This window comes from Coffea arabica, chromosome 1c, assembly GCF_036785885.1.
Source record: "Coffea arabica cultivar ET-39 chromosome 1c, Coffea Arabica ET-39 HiFi, whole genome shotgun sequence".
In the NCBI taxonomy this organism is placed as follows: domain Eukaryota; kingdom Viridiplantae; phylum Streptophyta; class Magnoliopsida; order Gentianales; family Rubiaceae; genus Coffea; species Coffea arabica.
In genome coordinates, this window is record NC_092310.1 from 686,216 (window position 1) to 711,365 (window position 25,150).

The following is a 25,150-nucleotide window of genomic DNA, read 5'->3' on the forward strand; positions in this document are numbered from 1 at the left end:
ATAACTAAATACTAATTAGCTAACTTAACTATAATCATACTCGGAAGTCAAAGTTTGATGGAAGCTGATATATTGGAGTTCAGCTTGACAAATAATTTTAGAGCTCTTTATTATGAACCTAATTATATATATATATATACATATGAGTTAAGTTGATTGAATTTTATTGAAAAAACATATGGGATATTATTTCTTTACAGCAAATTTTTAGATAAAATTAAAATATTTTAAATCACTATTGACATTTCGAATTTCATATATTACCGAATTACCAATTCTTCGATCTAATTTACCAAAACTAAAGTTTGGACAGTAATCAGATATTAGACTTAAAAATCTGATTCTCGAATTATCTCAAAAAAAAAAAATTTTTACCGAATTTCCGATTATTGGCCAATGAACACCCCTACACATGAGTATATGATAAATATCCTCCAACCGACAAAACAAAGAAATAAGAAAAGCTAAAGAAACTAAAAAATTAAAAATAAACTCATGTATTAGTGAGTTATTAAGCATGTATGATTGGGATCCAAGTGTAAAGCAGGCAAAATAAAAATAAAAAACAACGAAGCATTACGTCATATTTTTTAGTAGTAGTAAGATACAATACAACAGCACATGGAGGACACCCTGTCCACCCCTTTAGTTTCCATTATATACCCCTTATTTGTCCCTTAACTTCACCACTGTTACCTCAACCGGGAAGGGGTAAAATGGTGACATCGACTGAGGCCGGCGCGAAGATGAGATATCTGGAATTGAGGGACCCAGCCAATGGCTGGCGCCAAATCACCCAAAAATGGCGGGGCCCTCTTCCGGACTCCAAACACACTTATCAAATCCCATTCTCGATTCCATCCTGCAGATATTCTGCATGTCAGTTTCTCTGCAGACAATTCTCCAATCAATGAAGAATAAGAGGTTGGGTGCGATTTCAATATTATTATGATCGAAAAACATGTGAAAAAGCTCTTGGTCCTTTTTTTTTTAAACAAAATTTTCAAATACAATGCTATAATAATATATAATAATTTAAAAAAATCTAATTCATATAATATATCAAAATTTTTTAAAAAAATGTATAGTCAAAAATTTTCATATACACTGCTACAGTAAAATTTTTTAAAAATACCCTAAAAAATAGTTAATCCAAACGATGTCAATTTCTTGTCAAAACAAGATTTTGACTATTTTATAGATTATGAGTAACAATCAACAAAATAGTCATAAATGTGTTGATTAGTTAATTTATTTGATGAACGCAAGGATATATTTATCCATCATGATCTTTTTTTTTGGTCAAAACATGATTTTGATTATTTGACAAATTAAGAGTAATAATTGTCGAAATGGATATAAATGTGATGATTAATAAGAAGTTGGGCCGCGATTTCACTGTTATAATCGAAAAATTTGTCGTTTGCAGTTTAAAAAAAAAGCCTAAAATACAACCCGACTTTGCTGTTATAAAAAAGCCAAAAAAATCTAAACAATCTAAAAAATAAAAAAAAACCTAAAATACAACCTCATTTGCAGTAAGTATTTTTCACCTGCATTACTACAGTAAAATATTTCAAAAACATTATAAAAACCAGCTAATTCAGATGGAGATCATTTTTTGTCAAAACAGAATTCTGATTATTTTATAAATTACAAGCAATAATTGTCGAAATTGCCATAAATGTGCTGATTAATTAGTTTAGTGGATGTCAATTGCTATTCAGACAAATAATTCTCCTATTAAAAGAAGAATAAGAAGTTGGGATTTCAGTTTTAAAATCTCCGACAAATTATGCCGCGTTTGGCATCAGATATTCTAGGGTGCTCAATTGCTCGAATTCTTTAGCCGCTCTGGGGCAGGGACCAATGTATAATGCTACTTAAAGTCACATTTCTCCAATTTGTATGGGTTTGTGGTCCTTGTGGTTAAAGATATAAAAAAAAAAGATGACTAATTTCACAATGAGAAAATTCATTGTGACCTCACATTAATGTGTATAATGAGATATGTGGATTTTAAATCGAGAAAAAGGTATTAGATTTTTTTTTTCGCAAATATTAGCAAAATGTAGTATGTTGCTATTGCCTATCCGTCTATGGCTATTCTTTCACATTTCATGCCTTTGGAAAAACTCCATCCGTGAACCACCTTGTCTGGATTTCACAGAAAAATTTTTACGTTTTTCGTAGATACATTTTTTAATCAACTTTTTATCTCATATACATCAAATTGCTATTGTATATTTTTCTACAAAAACTCCTAAAAATAGCAATCCAAATAGTTGTTTGCTAAGCATAAAGATAAGATGCTTACAAGTCATATTACTGTTTACCATTAAGACTAAGGTGCGTTTTATTATAGTATTATTCGTCAAAGAAGATCAAGCTTTGCGATTATCTTTTCATCTCACGCATACATATCGCAAAAAAAATGTTACAGTGTCATTCTATTATGACATTTTAGAAAATTTTGTATACCTTAGTTTTAGATTGGTTATCACCATCTCTAGAAACATTTAACTTCTATTGTTTTTACATATGGATAGAAATACTAAGGTATGAAAAATTAAACACTAACAATGAAGGCGCTTAGATAGGCTATTATTTATAAGTATTATTTCACTCGCATTATTATGAACACATTTTTCAATTATTTTTTCATCCAACATACATCTTCGCATCCCAAAGAATGCCATAATTTTATTTTCAATAATTTTTTCCAATGATACTTCCTTGATTTCATTTATGTGCTCTAACAAACTAGCCCTCTATCTTTCCAAGGTATAGAAGAAAAAGGGCGAAAGAAAAAGGCTGGGTCTATGCTGTCCGTAGAATAAATAAACCACAGGATTTGCATTATTAGAAAATTAAATAAGAAATGAGCAAGTAGGGGAGACACATACCTATCTAGATAACAGCTCTGTTTTCAAACTCGGACCGGACCGGCCGGTCGAACCGGTTGAACCGGGAACCGGCCAGGTAGCCGGTCCGAGTCACATTAGAAAACCGGAAATTTAAAACCCGGTCAAAGCCGGTCAAAAACCGGGTTTGACCGGGTTTGACCGGGAAAAAACCGGTTTTTCCGGTTCAACAGTATTTTTTTAAAAAAAAAATTTAAACTTTTTAATATTATGTTTTGACCCCCTAAATTGTTAAAACTTATTGATATACCTCAAATATTTGATACTTTATAAATATTGTCCTAAAATTTGATGTTATTTTTCAATTAAATTCATAATTTTAATTCTAAACTTGTTAATATTTATTAAATAATATAAATTGCTACTTGATTGTTCTAATTTCTTTGTATTTTCTTGTTAAATATATTTGAAACATCAAATATATATGAATATGCCTTTATTAATATCAATATATTATTAGATATTATATATATAACATTTTAATTTTAAAATAATTTTTATTTATGACGTCATCCGGTTCGACCCCTATCGACCCCCGGTCGAACCCATTGACCCCTGACCCCTGACCTCGGCCGAATCGCTATCCGGTCCGGTTCTGAAAACATAGGATAACAGAGACTACCTCATTGCCCCCTAGATATTCTACACCTTTTGTATCTTACAGAGAGAGAAAGAGAAAGAGAAAGAGAGGGTAAAGACAGAAAGAGGAGAGGAAAAGGTCTTCTTGCTATCAAAAGAGAGAGGAAGAAGACCTAGCCAGGAAAAAAGAAAAGAGCGGAGGTTTTAGGGGTTGTTAAAAATGAGAGAAATCATAAGCATTCACATAGGACAAGCAGGGATTCAGGTTGGGAATTCCTGTTGGGAGCTGTATTGCCTTGAACATGGCATCCACGCTGATGGCATGATGCCCAGGTCTGTCTCTCCTTTTTTCTGCCCATCTTTTATTTGTAAAAGCTTACCTTTTTCCTTTTTTTATGTGTTTATAGGGGTTGATGGTTGAAGATTTGTGATTCTCATCATCTTTGGGCTTTGTCATTGCATGGGTTCGATTAAAAATTTCATTTTTTGAAAAGGGTTTCTGTGATTTTTTGGTTTTTACCTTTTCTCCCTGGACCAAAAGAGCAGATGTTTTGTTTTTTCTTTTTGGGATTCATTGTCTGTTTCTGTTGGAGTTTTGGGCAATTTTGTCGGTGGATCCGGTTTTGTAGCTTTGGGAAATTTGATCTCAATTTGTATGATGAGAGGATGGTTGTACATTCTTGAATTTTGTGCTTCTGGTGACCATTTGTGCCTCATGACAGAAAGATTAAAGAGAGAGCAAAATTAATTTGTGTTTTGGAGCAAATGTGAACCCATGTTCTGAACAAATCTGGGTGGTATGTGATCAATAGTTGAAATGAGATGCGCATTCTGCTAAATCTTGCTTTCTTTTGTTGTTTCACGTACCTTTCAGTGATTTGTTCTGTCGTTGTGGTTATGAATGAATTCTCTCTAAATTTTGCAGTGACACTACAGTGGGTATTGCACATGATGCATTCAACACTTTTTTTAGCGAAACCGGATCAGGGAAGCATGTTCCAAGAGCTATTTTTTTGGATCTCGAACCCACTGTTATCGATGAGGTCAGGACTGGGACATACCGCCAGCTTTTCCACCCTGAACAGCTTATTTCTGGAAAGGAAGATGCTGCTAACAATTTTGCAAGAGGGCATTATACTGGTAAAATGTTTCTGAGGAGCTTTGTCTAAACCGTCGCTGTTTTGTATCTGTCTGTTATGTTTGGATATTCATTGCTGTGTTAATATGTTTTGCAGTCGGAAAAGAGATTGTTGATCTTTGCCTGGATAGGGTGAGGAAATTGGCTGATAATTGCACTGGCTTGCAAGGTTTCTTAGTTTTCAATGCTGTTGGTGGTGGTACTGGTTCTGGATTGGGATCATTGTTATTGGAGCGTTTGTCTGTGGACTATGGAAAGAAGTCTAAGCTTGGCTTCACCATCTATCCTTCTCCCCAGGTGCTTATACTGTAGTTACAGATGAGGAACATTGGACTTGTTAATTTGAATGTTATGCTTATGTGGTGTTTATGTATCTCTCGCACGTTTTAACGCAATGCCCTTAGTTATTATTTGCTGTAGAAGTTTGCTGGATGTTGATTCTATGAGTACACGTCGAATAGTTGAAGTTTTATAACATTTTGATATGAAACAAATTGGAGTCAGTTTGTTGCTGAATAGGTATTATCTAATTAATTTAAATTATGAAGTTGCAAAATAGAGGTTAACAGCACTCATCTGGTTTGATTTGCAGGTATCCACTGCTGTTGTGGAGCCTTATAACAGTGTTCTTTCTACTCATTCCCTCCTTGAACACACGGATGTTGCTGTGCTGTTGGACAATGAAGCCATTTATGATATTTGTAGGAGATCTCTAGATATTGAGAGACCTACATATACTAATTTGAACCGCTTGATTTCTCAAATCATTTCATCCCTGACAACTTCTTTAAGATTTGATGGAGCCATCAATGTGGACATTACAGAGTTCCAGACCAACCTTGTACCATATCCTCGAATTCATTTCATGCTTTCATCTTATGCACCTGTAATATCAGCTGAGAAAGCATACCATGAACAGCTATCAGTGCCTGAGATAACAAATGCAGTGTTTGAGCCCTCAAGCATGATGGCAAAATGTGATCCTAGACATGGGAAGTATATGGCTTGCTGCCTGATGTACCGTGGAGATGTTGTTCCCAAAGATGTCAATGCTGCTGTTGCTACCATAAAAACCAAAAGGACAGTTCAGTTTGTTGACTGGTAAGGAAATTGCTTATTATCACTATTATACATTAAGAAGTATCTTGGAGATTTTCAAGATGCTGGCTCTTAGTCTCGTAACTATTTAGTATATTCTCTGAAATGGTCAAGATATGAATATGCTAGTCTAAATCATCTTGTCATGCATTTGGTCTAAAACATCTGGAACTGAATGGTTCTTTAGTTGTATCATTATTGTGTTTGGACAAGTTTAACTAAGATCAGCTTCTCCAAAATCCACAAGATGCTGCATTTAGGACTATTTCAGGTGTTTTGCTGATGTTTAATTTTGAATTTGCCAGCTTCATTTTAGCGTTATGTAATTTTTTTTTTTGGGTATGCTTCATACTCTTCATTGATCTTCAGGAAAGAGAACACAAAGTAGGTGGAATCTCTGAAAACATGTAGAGAACATAAACCTGAGAAACAGTTCACGAGCTACCTATACATGGAATTTGGGTGTTACATTCATGTAAAACAGGCAGGATTACTCTAAATTAACCTTTTAACATAATTTGGTGAAATTGTAACTCAAGTCATTAGTTATATATCAGTTTCTTTAGGTAAATAAGATGGCTATGAACCAAGCTCAATCTAAGCCTGATTTCAGATACTGGCTTATTCAATCTTTACCGTTGATTTATGATCACTGCCAACCTGTCCATGCATACATAAACATGTGGTCCACTCTAGGTGAAGCATGGAGTAGGATAACGTGACATGCTACCATCAACAATTATCTACTGCATGGCATGCATGTTCATTGCAGACAGCATGTATTAGAACCCACTAACATTTGTTCTTTCTGCTAGTATTTCTTCCCTTAATTTTCCCTCAAAGGGAAGAACGACTGGTTGTGTTTGACGGCTCACCGGTTAACCTTGAGAATGATCGTCGTGCACTTACGGCTAAGACCAACTTAGCAATAGCCATTATGTTTATTCATTTCAATGTGTACGTTTGATCATCCTCTCTTCTTTACACAGGTGCCCTACCGGCTTCAAATGTGGTATTAACTATCAACCTCCAACTGTGGTACCGGGGGGTGATCTTGCCAAAGTGCAGCGAGCTGTGTGCATGATCAGTAATAATACTGCAGTGGCAGAAGTTTTTTCGCGGATTGATCATAAGTTTGACCTCATGTACTCCAAGAGGGCATTTGTTCATTGGTACGTCGGTGAAGGCATGGAAGAAGGAGAGTTCTCCGAAGCCCGAGAGGACTTGGCTGCTCTTGAGAAGGATTACGAGGAAGTTGGTGCTGAAGGTGTTGACGAAGAGGAAGAACCCGAAGACTACTGATAGCTTGGCATGTTATGAACACGGGCTTTCTGGCTTTGCCCATCTCTTCTACTTGATTGAATCTGTACCTTATCTTTGTGTATTGCTGTTTCTTTGCCTAGCTTGCAATTGTTGAATTGTGTCAAATGTTTCAATCTCAAAGTTTTTGTGCTAATAGCAAACAGGTGATGATCTATATATATTAGATTCTTGTGATGAAGCATGCTTTCAAGAAACCCATACCTCATTTTCTTTTCCTCGCCATTTACCTTTCTTGTTTCTGACCTCCAACGTTGATTATTGCCTTGAAACTCAATTGGTACGACATGACAAGGTTATATCAGAGTGAAATGGTGAGATGCATTCGGCTGGTTTCTCTTGATTACAAAGATGTGGCCGTCAAAATGCTTATGAAAACAATCTTCGGCTTCTGATTAAACAATCTCTCGGCCAAAAGATTACTCTTTTGTTAAACGGTTAGATCAAGCAAACAAGGAGGAGGCCTCTTGGCACTAAACGTCTACGATTGTTGGCTGCTAGCATAAGATGATAAAATTACTCCCACAGCGGATGCAAGTCTGTACCCTATGCTTTTGCTTTAGCTTTGTTTGGATAGCAAAAATTACGTTTTTCGTGAATACATTTTTCAACCACCTTTTTACTTCATATATATCAAATCGTTACAGTAATATTTTCACAATAAAATCCAGAAAAATGCAATCCAAACTCAAAAATACAATTTTAGGTGATCCGCGTACTTTGAAATGCGTGCATGCAGGCGTTTCTCCTAGTTCCTTTTACACCCATGATACAAATAAACAAAATCTTAGGCTAGTGGCTGCCAGCAGCAAATGCCTATGGCTTTGGTTAAAATTTTGTTTATCAGCTGAGAGTGCCGTCTAATGCTGCTCAGTTATGGGGAAGAAAAGTCACATGAAAAACTAAAATCAAGAATGCTTGCAGCAGGCGATCCAAGAGAAAACAAAAGCTTGTTTGTTGCCTCCGATGCCACACAATAATGTGACTCAAAACATCTGAGATTATGATGAGAACATTTAATATCAACATACAAATACTGATGCCACTGGAAAAGTTCAAGAGACACTCTGGAGAGACGAATTAAAGCCAAGCTTCCTGAGGTCTTCTAGTTGCCAACAACAATTAAGAATCTTAACCTCATGAAAATGGAAAACGGTTATATTTTCTGGTTCAAAATCAGTTCCCCAGAATCACTAATATGTAGTAAAAAAGGAAGCAATTTCTAGTAATCCCCAGAAACATCTTGATGTAACTCTATCGGCTGCCAAATTGAAAAGGGATAACGAAATCACCAAAATAAAGAGGCGATCTGCTTTTAAAGGACAGTGGGAATAAAGCTACGGCACCCTGCTAACAACTTTAACCACCATAAAACCATAACCCAGAAAAGAAAAGATCCAACAATTATGCTAACCTGTTCTTAACTCATTCTACAAAAATACGGTGTTCACGTCTTAGTACTATCAGATGTACATCAAACTATACCTTCACAGAGTGCAAAATTCCAAAGCCACTATAAGAAGCTATTTACAAGAAGTTTGGTCCTCATTCTGCCTATCTCGGAGCTGCAGAAGCAAATGAAAGGAAATAATCAATCCACTCACTGATTAACATGGAAACACTAAAAAAAAAAAAAAGGCAAAACAAAAACTCCACCACAATATATACTTCATTCCTTGGGATTTAAACCATTACCAAGAATACAATAAGAAAGGTTTTGATACAGTGTCCCAATCACAGTGAGACAACAGGAAAAGAAGAAATTTAAGACTGCTATTTTCTAGGGACCCATAACCTACTTTTGTTCTTATAAGACTTGGCACAAGCAGCGGAAAGCAGCAAACGTGACAGACGGATTATAATGTCCTCTCAAGAAACTACTTCATGTAGTGATGGTAGTTTCTAACTCTGCCTCTCTGCTGCCTCTTTGCTTTCACTGCTGGCATATTTAAGTGAGAAAACAATTATAAACTGGGCAATCATCCCTCTTCTTGTAGTACAATGTCACTTTCATAAGCAAAAGACAATCGTAAGAATCAGGTGCTGACCCATCCAGTTGAGCATCACACATTTTAATCAGGGACCATGCTTCAATTTTCACATGCAAATATAAGTATGTCAAACACGCAGATGACCTATATGAAATTTGACTTTTCCTTTATGCCATGAATACGTGGCAGGGAATTAACTCCAAAAAACTAGGAAAGGTCATAGCTTTCAGAAAACTGATTTTTCCTGCATGTCATTAGTCCGTGGACAAGGCCAAAAGACTAGGAAAATTCTTGAAATTTTGAACAAACAGGTAAATAATCAAGTAAAGAAAAGGGACATAGCCAAGTTTAAAAGCAAGAGGCACCAGATGGATGAAAGTACCAAATAGCACATTAGCTAGTCACCACCAAGATCTTGGTATCTCAAGCTTTCTGGTGCAGTATTCAACCTTTCAATCTCTGCTTCAGCAAAAAGTGACATATTTAGCATTGGAAATCATAAAAAACAACAAAAATCTTTACCTTGGTGTTTCAACCTACCATTGGGGTCAAGAAAGTTGCCTGAATCAGCTGTCATGAAGGGTGGGCTAGAGTACATGTCTGTCATGAAACGAAACAAGGGTTAAGCGAAAGAGGCTGAGTGGGGCGATGGGGAGGGGAGGGAGATGTCTGTCATGGTGGGCTCGAGAGAGAGAGGGGAGATGGGGAAGGGGGAAGGGTGAAGGGGGAAGGGGAGGGAGATGTCTGTCATGGTGGGCTCGAGAGAGAGAGAGAGAGCAAACCAGAACCATTGGCAAAATCAGCTCCGAGGTCTGAGAGGCCAAAATGTTGAGAAATTTGCCCAAAAAACCCAAATGAAGAAGTGTCAGCATCAATCAGAGTTTCGTTTAAGGGTTGTGAATTGGACTCCACACTACTGAAAGATGAGACAGATGCATCAGCCAATGCAGAACGAGACTCCACAAGATTGTTATGTGCACCAAACTCAAAAGAAGAATTGCCAGCGTAGCTAGGTTCTGATTTAATCATCCCTCCATCTATTACAGGTGTTATTGCCCTATTTGAGCTCTGACCCAACAACATATTTGCAGAAACATCAACGTTTCTGCTATGAGAAGCCATATTAATAGCTGTTTCGACACATGACTGCATTGATGACCCACAGTTGCTGAAAACATTGTGTAAATTGGCAGAAATAGGCTGGTGTATGTTCTCCGCCCTCAAAGTAGGGCCAACATTTTCTGCAGCTCTACAAACACCCAAGTTTTGTTGTGCTGCACAAAGTTATGATAGAATGAACAACAATATTGTGGTTTGTTGATAGCAGAATTTGGATCAAGTTAAATAATTTAACGTGTAAGCCACTATGATAACATCTAAATATTCAGTTAGACAGAAGAAGGTGCATTAAAGTATAAAGCTGAAAGGCTGTTCAGGGCATAAGCATGAAGTGCAGGCATCATTTAAGTGAAGTGCAAACTTTTATTAAGGTTTAGCTTCATTATGCCACACAATCAAGCAACATGACGAGATGGCCTTACAAACTAAGGAATCCACGATAGGTCAATAACATTTTCCAATAATTTCTTCAATCCAAAAACACAATCACCATGGCAATCTTCATTAAACGTATTAAGCAGATTGAGAGTCAGAAAAATTGACACAGAAGGGGATGAACAACTTTGAAGAGGGAAGGACGAGGAGAAGGGACAGAGAATCTAATATCTCTGCTCCAATTCTTGTCCCAGATAATCATCATATAACCAGAGAATAGGTTGCTCAACAACACTTAATGGATCTCCAATGAGTAGCTAGTATATGAAAAAGGGAACAAAAGGTGCACAAAATAACAAAGCACGCTACAATCAATTTAGATATAAACAGAAGATGTTAAAGCATAAAAGTTGACAACTTCATGGGGCTTTTGATACATTCAGACAGAGTTAAGTATTGAGTGCACCAAATCAACCTAAAACCAGAAAATTATCATACTTGGTGCAATATGAGATCCATTAGACATAGATATGGATGCTATCCCTGCTGACCCAAATCGACGCATCAACTCCACCTGTTCTGCAAGCAACTTGTTGAATTCCATGATTTGCTCTTTCACCATCAATCTTAGATAATATGCCTTGAAGAATTCTTGATTTTCTTCTTCCAGCTTTTGCCAAACTGAAATGCAGGTATCAAGTTATGACCTTGAAAGGTGTGCGACACAATTACAGACTGATAATGGAAGGGTAGCAACCAAATAAAGTCATGGTTAAAAGAGATGGCATCCCAAACTCAATCTCAATTTATAATACCAATCAAGAGGTACCAAAGAAAATCTAACAATATACAGTATCTCCTTAGACGAGTCTATGCTTCTTGGTCAACCAAACCTGAAAAGTTACTTCCCCTTCCAATTTCATCACTCTAAATACTAATGATTCTCATGAATTGATAAAATTTTTATCTATTTATATACTTTCATGACTTGACATACCATTTCAATTAAAGCTAATATAAATTCAAATAATCCAAAAAATGTCTTAAGTGTGTCAGACAACCATTATTTGTCAACAAAAATCAGGAATATACAAGAAGTAATTAATGGCTTGATCTCTGTTTGCACATGTTTACACAACTAGAATTCAGAACTCAACTAATACGCAAACAGCAAGTTGCTAAATGGCCCTGGAACCATCAATTTTATATCTTTACATGCAATGAACTATTAATTTGTTGCATAGCCACTAGCTCCTTTTCAAAACACATCAAAAACTATATTCTATCATCTCATAGTGGTACAGTAAAACAGCTACTAGACTGATCTGCCTTATCAACGGCAATTTTTATGCTCCTGAACTTTAAATTTTAGCTCACAATCAACACGCATAAGCCATAAAAAGTAGTCACAAAGGTACTGGTTGATGAACTTTCAGCAAATGGCCAAATACTATTCCACTAACAACCAGAACTTCTGCTGTTACGTAACCATCCACTTGAGGTAAAAGGAAAAAGAGAAGCAACACCTTAATAATCATATTCTAAAATCAAAGAGATTAATTAGAAGCAGAAGTAGCTAAATCTAATATACATAAGGTAGCTGCACTTTCAAACTTCTCGCAACACCTCTCCATTATGTTCAGAATTAAAAGCAAGCAAGCATTTCTACTAGGAAATTTGGTAGATCACTTGCACCATAGGCTCAAATGAGGAACAAGATCTAAACATAGTCAACTAAAAGGTGGCAGCTCAAGAATGGGAAATAAAAAAAAAAAAAAAGAGCTTTTGGGTAGCCAATCAACTAGCAAACATCCTGTGCGGACAGGTGGGGTGTAGGCAAAAGGAAATTTGTAATCACAGTACAAGATTACAACAATTTTTCACCCTAGGCAGCCAGTTGATTCAACTGGAGCATGACAAGAAAGAATTGAGTTGCTAATCCAATTCATGAATCATTAAGCATCTATGGACGTGGAAAGCAGAAAGTAATAACTTTTCAAATGTAACTTGATCCACCTCTAAAACCAAAATAGAAATTGCTTCTATCACATGGCCACTCTAAGGTTGATAAAAAACAAAAATTGCTATTACGAATTATTGCTAAAAGGTCAATTTGACAAATATTCTTTTTATTCTGTTTTTATGCCATATACCCCAGCTCGCAGCCCCTAGAATCATCAAGCCCTGAAGGATGACATCCAGTGTTTATCTTATTATAGATATGTCACATACAACAATGTAAAACTAAAAAAAAAAATAAAGAATGATTCAATTTAATTCAGCATGCTCGAACTTCAAGCACTTGTTTGGACACCAATCAAACAACTATTTTGTTATCTTTTCTCTTTTCTAAGGTCTTGATTATTCTAGGGGATTGTCAAGATTGTTTGGTAAATGAAAGGGGAGAAAGATTTGGGGGAAGAAGAAGAAGACACGCCAACAGTTTCTCCTAACTCCATGCAAGTTTCAGACAGTACACCTGGACAGGTATTTGTATCAACCGCTATTTATGCCTTGGAATGCTTGAACCAATTTTAATGTACCAACAAACACAGAGTAATATACTTAGTGAAGCACTGGCCACAGCCGTTTTGCTAATTATCACCCTAACAATGATAAACAAAAGAAAAAGAAACATGTTACTTAACTAGCTAATTGTTTAGATAAAATAATACAAAAATTAGACTAAAACAAGTAAGAAGAACTATGAAATGCTTCAGTCACAAACAAAGTTACTGTTAGTGATTACTCATTTACTGGAAATAAATAATGCAGGGTTTAGTAAGAAGAATACCAATTTCAGTAACATGTGGCTCTATGTTGTCGTGAATGAACAGAGTGTTCATAACTTCCCTTTGGTTCATATAAAGGCGGAGACACCTTTCTATGCGATTTTGCACCTGCAAAGAGAGCACACTGGTTAAGAAAAATGAATGAATAAACAGATATCTGGAAATAATTTACTTGTGCTTTTTCCCTGTCTTTTCATCAGACTTTCCAGTAAAATAAGGCAACAATACGATCAGCAAATCTCCAAGACAATCAAACCTCTTTTAAAATCGCAAATTTGTACCGCGTCTGATTACCGATCAGAGGGCTTACATGCTAGCTTTAATGCAGAAGCAGATTAACAAAGAAAGTTCATTACTAAAATTGGCCAGAAATCATAAAACTAGCACATTTAACGTTTTGTAAGATAAGACAAGCCATAATACCTTGTCCCAATGGCTGGAAAAAAAAGCTAAAGAAGATTTACACATGGGGAAAAAATTATGCAGCTTTACCCATGCCAAAACACTAAGACTACTTTAATGCATCAATTGCTGATGAAGGAAAATAGTACAGTGAAAATGCAATAAAAAAAAGGAAAGGAAAGAAGCAGCGCAAAATATTTGGTGCCTGGACAACGTTGTTCTTCTTTTGGCTGTGAATGCTACAGGTTGTGGCTACAATAGCTCCAGTTCTACCTTTTTACCATCTCTACTACACAGTAAGCGAAGGTACACATTGGATTTACAACTCAATAGCACACATAATACTGCACGAACCAAACACATAAACAGAACTCAATAATGTTGCTGTACAAGATGTCAAGCTTGCTAGATTGCACTTATTATATCTGTAAGTTTTTCAAGTGACTGAAAAGTCAACTAAATCATCTGAGCCGATGAAGGAGGGAAAATTTTCATATCCACCAAATAATCAATAAACATGAATCTCTGCAGCTAATCTCTCTCTCTCTCTCTCTGTCTCTCTCTCTCAAGGTGGGCTTCATGTTAGAGATGATCCTTCTTGAGGGAAGGATACACTTTCCCCCCATACTATTTACCTTGAACAGAAAGAGATGGTTGTTACAGCCTAACTTAAATTCTTATATATTTACTTTATCTAGTACCTCAAATTAATCTTATTCATCTTTTGTCTTATATATTCATCATTTGCTCCTCAACAGGTATTGGAGTTATATTGGTGCAATGCACTTTTTCAAATGAAATTGAACTATTTAAAGTAATTAAATAAAACAATTTCATGAGCCAAAATTCAATAAAACATGGCTGTTCTTATCCATATATATATATGTATGTATGTATGTATCAATGTAGGTACACTTGAATTTTGAATAGGAAGAATAACTTGACAATGACATAAGTCTCTCATTCATATGTTTGGATGGAACCTATGATTCACATACCATTACAGCAGTAATGTTGCAGAAAGTATATGGTAGGATTTTTTTGCACTCTGTCTTGGGCAGAATAAATTAGGAATTCATCAGTCCATTTATTCTAAGGTCATTTGAGCCACACATAAAATAGCAGATATTTTAAATTCAAAAGCAAGTTAATTCCTTAAGTATTTTCTTTAATTTAATTTTTCAAATTGTTGTAGTTCTTAACATCCATACATTGCATACATTGAGTTCTTTACAGCTCATTTATTATTCTATCGAATAGTTATTTCCAACATAAGTTGAAATCTTTTGTATTCAACGAAATCTCAAATTTTTCTGAACCTATAAGCATCCAAAACAACAAACTGAAAATCAATGCAAATTCTTCCATTACTTGGAATTCCAAAGATCTTCTCTACTTGTTCATTCCCATGCAAAAGTCAGCATAGGATCAATTTTTATCAGATGAAATAGCCCAAGAATGTGTTTTACTGGACCAAAATTCAAAACATATTTCAAGAAATATGGATTAAACCTTTTCTTCTGCCTTGACCACTTCTTTTGCTGGCATGATTCATCACCTTATTATCATTTCTTCTTTTGATGTCAAGTTTTTCCCAGACTTACCAGAGTAGGGTTTTGTGCATGCAACTCAGATTTTTACGTGTATGGTGGCATATTAATTTGTCTGCTTTTCTAACATCTATCATACATGTCTTTACACAAACACACAAAAAACATATTTTTAAAACAATTTCAATATTCTAAGCAATATATATTATTTTCATAATATTACAAACCTAAATTCAGAATTTTTATTTTAAAAGTGTGTATTTCAGAAAACTTATAATTCCATGATTCATAAATTGTATGACATTAAAAGTGGAGTTGCAAAGCATGTTCAAAACGGTTCCCACTATTCCTTTTCTTCGATGCTTCTTGAAAAACTTTTTGGTTCTTAAAGTTAGAAACTGATTTGCAGAATTTTATTCGAGACTTTGCAGTATGTTGAAAAAGCTTTTTCATATTTGCCTAGTCAATATAACTGAATAAACAAATACAAGGTTTTCATTTACTAATAAATGAAGGCAACTGAAGTCCCCCGAAGTTATTTACATCAAAGGTTCATAATATTAAAAAGAAAGGAACTAGAAGAACATAGCCACAATATATTCTTCAGACATCTTGGATTCAAACAGATGTAATACAATATAAGGGTGACCATATTCATGGGCCAAAAGGCTAAGCTTGAAGATCACCTTATCTGAAATTGGGAAAGATGATTTTCAACCAAAAAACTAAAATGAGCAACCAGGAAATGGGCATGTAATAATTCAAAAGCTTACTAGTGTCAAGAGCTTTCCCCCATCTTCAGAAGACATTTTGCCGAAATTCAGTACTTGTCAAGTTCTTAGGTGGAGATCAATGAGTAAGCTATTGACCACTGTATTTTCCAGGCTTTATGATAGCTAGACGTCACCTGATATCAAATATGAAAAAGTTGCCTTTACAAGGAAAACCAATAAAAGGAAACGGGTGGGGCAGAAGACAGTTACTATTTAATTTTTGCCAAAAATGACCCTGATGCAACAGCCGTAGGGTAACAAGTGATAAACCATACATATCAAGGATTCATGATTTGTACTACAACTAATACTGAAAAGTGAATGGGCAGGGAACAGACAACAGTTACAAGTATCTATAGAAAGAACTAGCAACAAAAGAAAATGGCCCTGCCACAACCGGCGTAGGGTAACAAGTAGTAAACCATCTACATCAAGGATTCATGATTTAAACCACAACTAACGCTGAAAAGTGAATAGGCAGGGTATAGACATCAGTTACAAGTATCTATAGAAAGGACTAGCAACAAAAGTAAAGGATTTCACATAATACAATGAAACTTGCCAATCTTAAGATTGAGATGGGCATAGAAAGGTGTCTATTCATAAGATGCATTCGAACTCTTTCCTTATTTAGGGACTGCACAAGTATGAAATTGCCTGCTCTCCTGAATCAGTCCTTCTCACCATGCTTGGCATAGTAAATATAGACCTAGAAACAAAACATTGAAACTATGGATAATCGCCACTCCAGAACGTGCAACTATTTATCCAAATTACCTCTTTAAAACAACACAAGAATTCTTATGTTTACTTCATGCAGCCAACGTGCTACAGGTTTCAAAAGCACACTTTTGAGAAAACAAGGAAATCTCAAAGGGCCTTTTTAGTGGACAATTGAAGCCTTAACCAGTTGCATAAGTTAAAGAGCAAACTTTCTTCAATAGATGGCTGCAAACTTTATCATGCACAGAGAAGCCATTTAATATCTTTAACAAGTTGGTAATGGACTCAAAGGCCCAAAACCGGTTAGGATAAGACAATTACAATTAAGCTATCTTATAGTAACCTTTCTAATTGTTAAGGTGTGATATTTGGCCCTCCTTTCTTGGTTAGGTTCCTTTTGTTTTCATTTATGTACTCAAGAGGGCGTTCTTTATTTAATTATTCATCTTGTAGTCTTTTTTCCCCCTTTTGGTTGGTTTGGAGGGGGGAGAGGGATATGATAGCTTTGATGTGCTCCTAGCATGTCACCAAAATGAATGGCAGCAAGCACTCTTTGTGATAACATGCTCTGGCTAAATCAATCACGAGCATCTACTGGGACAAGTCAGCAAGAAGGTAAAAGAACAAGTAAAATTATGTCGAATAATCAGGATATAATAGCAAACTCCAACTTTGAACCAATCAACATCTGGTCAATCAACCATGCTGAGTCCAGAAATTAATTTTGAGGTGCAATTTTACATCACAGCATAGTTGCAATTTTGCAACTTCGGTATTACATGCGGATGCAATCACGTACTTAGACCACGCTGTAAAATTTCTTGGGGCTTGAGTTCAACGCACACCTTAATTATGTTTGTTATACAGAGAGACCGACAGGTGATTGTATAGCCCCACACACCGACTGTTCAAGTCCACGCGTTCTACCTTAATTATGTTTGTTATACCGGTAGACCGACTGGTGATTGTATAACCCCACACGCCAACTGTTCAAGTCCACTTGTTCTACCACAATTATGTTCGTTATGCTGGTAGACCGACTGGTGATTGGTGTAACCCCACACACTGACTGTTCAAGTCCATGTGTTCTACACCAAGACATTGCTGACTTACGAAGCAATAGACACCTAAAATATACTTCAGTCAGGTCACAAGTAGATTCTTTTTAAGGAGAAAAAGGAAAAATACAACGCCGATACCGGAATCTCCATTAGAGACCAACACATGAAACAGAACCTACTTAAGACAGCAATTGACAAGTTCTCCAGATAGGCAACTACCAATACAATCAGTTACCTTCTTTAGTTAGAGTGCAGAGTAATTAGAGAAGACTGACTCGAAAGGAAGCAGGGAAACCTTTTCAGTAAATGAACAAATTTGCTTCCATTTCTCCAAAAAAAAAAAATCAAGTACAATCTATTGAGATTGCGATTTTCCATTTCATTCCAAAAAAAGAAAAATAACCAAGCTTTATACAGTTCTATTTTCTATCCCTTCTTTCCTGCGCCCTGAAACCTATGCCTAAGCCAAGAATTGAACACAGCATTAATACAAAGAACAAGAATATGAATAGTTTGTCCAGAGTTGCAAGAAGTAAACGAGAAACCAAGCAACCATTTTCAAGAGATAATATACCAAACCGATGGTCTTCAAGGTGAAAGTATAGTAGCTAAGAAATGAATGCAATGACAAATAAACAAGGAAAACAAAACTATGCAAATGATGATTGAATCAACAAAATCGAAGAAATAGCAAGATTGCACAGGGTGTATTGAACTCTTCAATCTCCTAGCAGTAGAACAGACCCAAAAAGTTAAAACCCAAAAAAAAAAAAAAAAGTAAAAACAAGAAACCATTACCATTCTGGTAACACAAATGCAAAAACCTAGACAGAGGAACTTTAAACTGCTATAGTCTGTTCTTTCTTATCTAACTAATCCTCCAAAAATCAAAACTTTAACAAACTCGCACACAAAAACACCCATAAAACAATAAATTCAATATCCTTCACATAATGATGCACATACCCACAGTTTTAGTTTCAAATTTTCCCCCAGAAAATGAACAAAAGAAACCATGATCACTAAAACGAAGAAGCATACAGAATAAAACCTTTTCCATTTCTTTGACTATACAACAAAAACCCACAACAAATAACAAGAGAAAGGATCATATCACAGCTTTAAAAAGAAAAAAAAAAGAATCTTGAAAAAGTTAAAAGATAAAGCTTGCATTTTTTTCTCATTTACCTGAATATTAGTACTGGCTAACTCGTTCTTGGCAGAGATTCCAAGTTAAGTAATTCAGAGCATTTCTGGGAAGAGCGAGAAAAGAGAGAGAGAGAGAGAGAGAGAGAGAGAGAGAGGGAGGGAGGGAGAGGTGGAAGTGGAGAAGGAGTCCCAGTATTACAACTCTACTCTACTTACGTTCATTATATTTCTTTCAGTTGAATCTTTTGATTTAATTGTGCTTTTAATTTCTTTGAAATTTATTCAAAACTTCCTTCTTAATTAAGTGCCCCACTTTTTTCTTTTTTGTTTTTTTCTTGAAAAGAGGAATGCAAAAGTTTGGAAATATGACGCGGCTACAATGTCATTACACCGTTTGTGCTTTTCATGCGTGTAATTCCACTTCCTCAATATTCTCCTTTCTTCTTTTTATTCCTTAACATTCTCCTCCTTCTTTTCTTATCCTTTGCCAAGGATATATATATATATATATATATATATATATATATATATATATATATATATATATATATATATATATATATATATATATATATTTTTTGGTTCCTTTTTTTTATATATATCTTTGGTTAGAGACCAAAATAAAAGTTTCATTTTTATTAATCTTTTGGGTTAAATATGTGTGTTTAATTATCTTTCATTATGGAAATGCAAAAGTAAATTCATTTGTATCTTTCATTATTTTTTTCCTTTTATTTTTATTTCATCTTTTGGGTTAAATATGTATGTCATTTACAAAAAGATGGATGGACGTTTTACAAGGTTGTATATATTGGTTCCTTTTTATCATTGGTTAGAGACCAAAATAAAAGTTTTTTTTTATTCTATTCATCTTTGGGGCTAAATATGTGTGTTTAATTATCATGCATTATGGAAATGCAAAAGAAAAATCATTTGCATTGCATTCGTGTTGTCTTTTTATTTGAAAAATGTTATTTTTTTCCTTTTATTGTGTATGTTATTCACAAGAATAGACGTTTTAGAATGTCATTTAAAAACAATTTACTGTCTAAATATTTACGTGTGGAAATTACTAGAAATTAATTCACACAGAATATTCTAATATTGAATACATTATTCTACATATATATTATGTTACCTTACGCACATTTACAATTTTTCTCTATATTCTTCTTTCTTTTAAGGAAATAAATTGTTTTTTTTTTTTTCAAATTATAGCTACTATTACAATTAAAATTCACAATTGAAATTTTTGTCTCACACAAAGGGAGTACCTTGACGTACACTTGTTATTTTTGGACAGTCCAAAGATGGCACTGTCCTGAAGTTACCACATTGGCCCAGGCAACAGCAGCGACAAGGCCCAAAAGATATTGCCGTTGGTTTTAACATTTCGTCTGGATATCTTGTCCTTTTTAATCAGTAAGGCCCCCACTTGGTGGCAGCTGTTAGCCACCCGCTGCTGGTGGGTTCATGGGCCCCCATGGACTAGTGGGTACCTCAAGTCCATTGTTGGACTACCTGCTTTAACCTATTCGCCTAATGGGCGTCAGCGGGCTTACATCGTTTTTGTTTTTATTTTTTATTTTTAAAGGGAGATTTCAAGCTTTATAAAGAAAGGAAAAATAGGTGCCTAGTTAATGTTCTATCAGTTGAAATGAGTTTGTTGGACATTGCATAAGTGAAAATGAAAAAGAAAATGACGTTTGCTGCTGCGGGTGTTTTTGATATAAAAAAAAAAGTATTTTTGAGATGTTTTGTGAACATCATCTCATACAATTAGGAGTGAAAATTTTGGTGTTAAAAATGTTTTTAGCAAAAGTTCAAAATTGATGTTTTTAGAATAGTTTTTTAGTAGTTTAAAAAATAAAATATTAAATTTGTTCATTTTATCCTATATTATGAAATAAATAAAGAGATAAATATATTTAAAAATTTTCAAATTATGCATTATCCAATACAATAAGTACTTATTAAACTGTATCTAAAGAATATATTTAAAAACACTTAAATACTTAATAAGTTCTTTTATCAAAAGCTCTACGTGAAGTACTTGCTAATAAACTACTGACCAACCCTTAAAATAGTTTGTCACCAGTGAGTCTTGTGTTCACTTGCCCCAATTACTGATTATGTAATGACTTAAAGAGTGTAGCAATTCAGCAGTCCTTCAATCTTTCTCTGAAATCGAGTTTTGATTTGCTGAAAATGGTTTTGTCCTTCTTTAATTAGAGCTAAATGCAAAAAAAAAAAAAAGGGAAAAAAAGAAAGGTTGTATACCATTCTAACCTAGGGGTGTGCAAAATCAAAAAATTCCGATTTACCGACCGTCGGAAATTCGAATTCGGTAATTCGGAATGAAAATTGGAATTTCGATTTCGAATTGGTCGAATTCGGTAACGAGATTTTTCAAATCGAAATTTCCGATTTCGAATACACAGTTCGAAATTCAAATCGAAATCGAAATTCGGAATTTCTATTTCGATTTCAAATATGTTTTTCATATATATATATATATATAATATAATATAACATTTATATTATAATAATAACTTTTATATTCATGAATTCGGTGTATTTCGATTTCAATTTGTTTTCACACATATATATAATATTTTTTTATATATGTAATATAATATTTATATAATAATAATTTTTATATTTATGAATTTGGTGAAATCGAAATCGAAATTCGTTTCGAATTCGAATTCGGAATTGGTGAATTCAAAATTGAAATCGATCGAAATTCTGATACCAAAAATTCGAAAAATTCTGATTTCAAAGTTTTGAATTATCGATTTCGATTCACACCCCTATTCTAACCTGAACAAGAGGTTGCTAATGACACAAGTGTCTTCTATTCAGAAGTCCAACAAGGTAAACAGCATGTGCAACGACCATGAACATGCACTCAACAGCATGTGCAGTGACCATGAACATATACTTACATCACAAGCTGCACGCTTATTGGACTTGAGCAGATCAACAGTTCAACACTAGAAATATGGATACACAGAGAGATGATGGACTGGAAATTGTGTATTTTCTATTCATGGCATTGAAAGTCTATCGCTCTGCTCAAGAAATAAAATTTAGTATTTAGAATGACAACACAAGAAAGTCTATTATGGGTTGTTTCGCAGAAGCCAACAGTGATGATTTCACTGATCCAGGATTAGAAGCATGGTTCAAAGTACCGAGACGATTCGGCCGAATCGTCATCGGAACGGATCTCTCTGATACAATATCCAAACAAGATGATTTTGAGATACTTAACTCATCGAGAACTTGGCCAAGTCACCAAAAACTCGGCTGAGAAATCCCCGATATGAATAGTCTTGACTAAATCAGCTCGAATCATCCCGAGTCAACTCGCAAATCTACATTTTATAGATTTTCTTTTACTAAATTTTTTTATTATTTTTGTTTAGCATATTTTTTAATATTATTCACAATTTTTAGAATATTAAATGCTTCAAAATTTGCGTCTCGTCGAAATCGTGACCTCTATATACCGAGACTGATGTAAAACGGTTCGGACCGCGACCGCAACTTTGAACCATGATTAGAAGTCTATATGTGTCGTGAATTATAGTTTGCCCCTTGGTTCAGTTCAGACTTCAGACTCTAGATACTAGAATTAGAATCTCGAGTGCAAAATGCTGGCGGGATAGGTAAGAGTCAGAATTGATTTATGGACTAGGGGAATTTTTAGCAAGAGATGGAATGTTCTATATATGTACTAATATGAGGGCATATCCTGAAACTAATGAAACAAGAAGAAAACAGAAGTATAATGCTACTCAGTCGAATGTTTTTCTTCTAAATATCAAAATGGCCGTGCTAATTTATAATCTGATATGGTAAAAACTTGGGGGGGATACATTGTTTGAACTACTGGATTAGCTGGGGCAGAACATCTGGTAGGGAAGATCCCAGAAAGAATCGTTACAATCATGAACATTCTCCCAATATTCACTCACACCATTCATTGCATACAGGGATGCAGATATCTGTCTCTGAACCTTCATATGTTCGAAGTCTGGAATCTGATGATAGTATTGAGTTTGGTGATCGCTCATCATCTCGGATATATCTTTTTTGGGCAATTCAAAACCTGCATCTTGTTGACCTAAAAGAATCCTATCAAAATCAGATGCAAATGTTGAAAATAAGCTGCCATCACGGCCGGTGGTATAATCAAACTGATCAGAAGATGATGCCAGTTCATATCCTCCTGCAGCCATGAAGCAGCTCAAGTCCGGCTTATATGCATCATCAAACAGCTTTGTCTGCGCATGAATTGTCGTGAGAACAGCTGCAGAGCTATCACTACTGTTGCTGCTGCTGCTGCTAAAACTACTTCCACTAGCACTACTCTGAGAAGTACTACTGCTGCTACTAGTACGCGAAATGGTTCTGGAACTGCTCTCTGTGGCTGTCTTGTTGGAGGCTGTGGAAGCGAGAGAGGTGATTTTGTTGAGACGGCCTTTCTTCTGATTGAGGAGGTTTCTGATCTTCAAGGACAGAGCTGGATTGCAAGGAACATGATTCATGAAATTGGTTCGAGTATTCGAGCCTCGGAGAAGGCAAGCAGCCTCATCATAAGCTTGAGCAGCTTCTTCAGCTGTGTCAAACGTCCCGAGCCACATCCTGATCTTCTGAGTAGTGTTCTTGATCTCTGCTACCCATTTGCCTGATGGCCTCTGTCTCACCCCAACAAACTTCCTTTTGCTGCTGCTGCTGCTGTTTCTATCCACCATATACGTGCCTTGTTTTTGGAATTGAAGTTCCATTTTCCTCCCCGCCCAAGAGAACAAGCTCAATCAGCTATAAAATTCTGTCAAAGTACAAAAAAAAAAAAGTAAATAGACAGAGGAGCCCTGAGTAGTCTCCTTGATTCTTCACAAATGGAGACGACAGAGACTTATATAGTCATGACATTAGTGGGCAACCTCGTCGTGCTTTTGTTGTCAGTTTATAAAATTCAATTTGTTCTTTTATAAATGTTTGACTGATTTTTCAATGAAAAGGGTTCGGACAATGCCAATCAACCATGACTGGTAAGCATGACCAATGCTCGCACACATATTATCACACAGCTCTCTGGAAATGTTTATTTGCTTTTGGTATTATTTGCCTGATTTCCTGCAGGGCATGCTTGCACCTTTATGCCTAACACGTTCTTTCTTTAGGTTCTTAGCAAAACTGGCAGGATTTATCAACCGCTCCAACAAACAAATCTCCCTTGTTTTTATATCGGTGGAGCAACAAGCACACCTACCTGCCAATCATTGGTTGCATCCATGGTTCGCCGTCGCGGGTCGCGGTCGCTTCAAGGCCTCGGTTGTTCCATATCCGTTGCGGTATATCGGTTGAATATCGGATAACACGCACATTATAGCACATAAAAGTTTCCAAAAATTTTGAAAAAATTACTAAAATTAGAAAATACTAAAAAAGACATAATTTGAAAAAATATCCGAGTCGACTCCAAGTTGACTCAGATATCTCAGTCGATACCATGCATCACAAATTCGAATCGCCAATACAGCAACACTGTTAATAGATAGATATATACCAGAAACAAATGGAAGTCCCCATGAGATTAATTTTCAAAATACAATAAGCTCAATTGGACAAATCTCGAGCATGGTATCTCCACCTGGCAATTTCAAATTCAAGAAAGCCCCCAAAATGCCATCCGTCATACACAGCAAAGCAAAGATGGTGCAAAAGATAAAGGCAAGAAACCCTTGAATTATTAGCAGCAAGTCAAAGATGGTCCCTCCTCTCAAGCATATTCTGGAACAAAATACAAATTTGTTCTCTCTTATTCACCTTCATTTGGTCAACTTTGAACCTCTCTGAGCAGCAAAGTAGCAATCACAGTAGAGGGCCTGCCCCCCCATTATATTCCTTTTCTTTTTGGTTCATTTCTTTTTTGAAATGTTTAGGCGTCAGGCAAGGCTGCCATTTGGATGCACGCCAGGCATCTGCCCCTTGGATAGGAACTCCTTACTAGTAAACAAACACAGGTCCTTTTTTTGTCTTACGTTTTCAAGAATCGAATTAAAGCACGCTGCTGCTTAGCCTTTCGTTCGAATCTTTTTCATCATAACCTGACAAAGGTTAACTTTACCGCTTGCATCATTG

General features: G+C 35.5%; 3 protein-coding genes across 12 annotated transcripts; 1 reads left to right on the forward strand and 2 right to left on the reverse strand.

The window, feature by feature from the left end:
- Positions 1 to 3,531: 3,531 nt before the first annotated feature.
- On the forward strand, positions 3,532 to 7,240 carry LOC113743950 (tubulin alpha-5 chain). Its single transcript, XM_072063108.1, has 5 exons — positions 3,532 to 3,836; positions 4,429 to 4,643; positions 4,739 to 4,938; positions 5,234 to 5,742; positions 6,729 to 7,240. The coding sequence occupies exons 1-5, from the start codon at positions 3,724 to 3,726 to the stop codon at positions 7,039 to 7,041; spliced, it is 1,350 nt and encodes a 449-aa protein (XP_071919209.1). The 5' UTR covers positions 3,532 to 3,723; the 3' UTR covers positions 7,042 to 7,240.
- A 1,167-nt stretch (positions 7,241 to 8,407) lies between these two features.
- On the reverse strand, positions 8,408 to 19,193 carry LOC113687263 (uncharacterized). 10 transcript variants are annotated; one of them, XM_027204933.2, is made up of 8 exons: positions 19,034 to 19,193; positions 16,062 to 16,195; positions 13,339 to 13,444; positions 11,043 to 11,225; positions 9,833 to 10,324; positions 9,591 to 9,650; positions 9,433 to 9,509; positions 8,408 to 8,624 (listed from the first exon to the last, which is right to left on the reverse strand). In XM_027204933.2, the coding sequence occupies exons 2-7, from the start codon at positions 16,095 to 16,097 to the stop codon at positions 9,448 to 9,450; spliced, it is 939 nt and encodes a 312-aa protein (XP_027060734.2). In that variant the 5' UTR covers positions 16,098 to 16,195; positions 19,034 to 19,193; the 3' UTR covers positions 8,408 to 8,624; positions 9,433 to 9,447. The 10 variants fall into 10 exon arrangements, with proteins under 10 accessions (XP_027060734.2, XP_027060934.2, XP_071920162.1 ...); XM_027205133.2 differs by having other exon boundaries at positions 9,839 to 10,324; positions 19,034 to 19,192; XM_072064061.1 differs by having other exon boundaries at positions 9,433 to 9,512; positions 19,034 to 19,178.
- Positions 19,194 to 22,788: 3,595 nt separating this feature from the next.
- LOC113733897 (ethylene-responsive transcription factor ERN1-like) lies at positions 22,789 to 24,188 on the reverse strand. Its single transcript, XM_027260162.2, has one exon. It carries the CDS (start codon positions 23,788 to 23,790, stop codon positions 22,897 to 22,899), a length of 894 nt encoding a protein of 297 aa, XP_027115963.2. The 5' UTR covers positions 23,791 to 24,188; the 3' UTR covers positions 22,789 to 22,896.
- Positions 24,189 to 25,150: the final 962 nt, after the last annotated feature.

What these genes read in the sequence shown, in the direction of transcription:
- LOC113733897 (XM_027260162.2), bottom strand. Translation starts at nt 23,790, where the DNA reads ATGGAACTTCAATTCCAAAAACAAGGCACGTATATGGTGGATAGAAAC.
- LOC113687263 (XM_072064061.1), bottom strand. Translation starts at nt 16,097, where the DNA reads ATGTCTTCTGAAGATGGGGGAAAGCTCTTGACACTA. An exon ending in TGGATCTCATATTGCACCAA is followed by an intron (nt 10,325 to 11,042) that starts GTATGATAATTT and finishes AACTTTGTGCAG; the next exon opens with CACAACAAAACTTGGGTGTT. An exon ending in CAACTTTCTTGACCCCAATG is followed by an intron (nt 9,513 to 9,590) that starts GTAGGTTGAAAC and finishes TTTTTGCTGAAG; the next exon opens with CAGAGATTGAAAGGTTGAAT.
- LOC113743950 (XM_072063108.1), top strand. Translation starts at nt 3,724, where the DNA reads ATGAGAGAAATCATAAGCATTCACATAGGACAAGCAGGGATTCAGGTT. An exon ending in TGCAAGAGGGCATTATACTG is followed by an intron (nt 4,644 to 4,738) that starts GTAAAATGTTTC and finishes TATGTTTTGCAG; the next exon opens with TCGGAAAAGAGATTGTTGAT. An exon ending in CCATCTATCCTTCTCCCCAG is followed by an intron (nt 4,939 to 5,233) that starts GTGCTTATACTG and finishes TTTGATTTGCAG; the next exon opens with GTATCCACTGCTGTTGTGGA.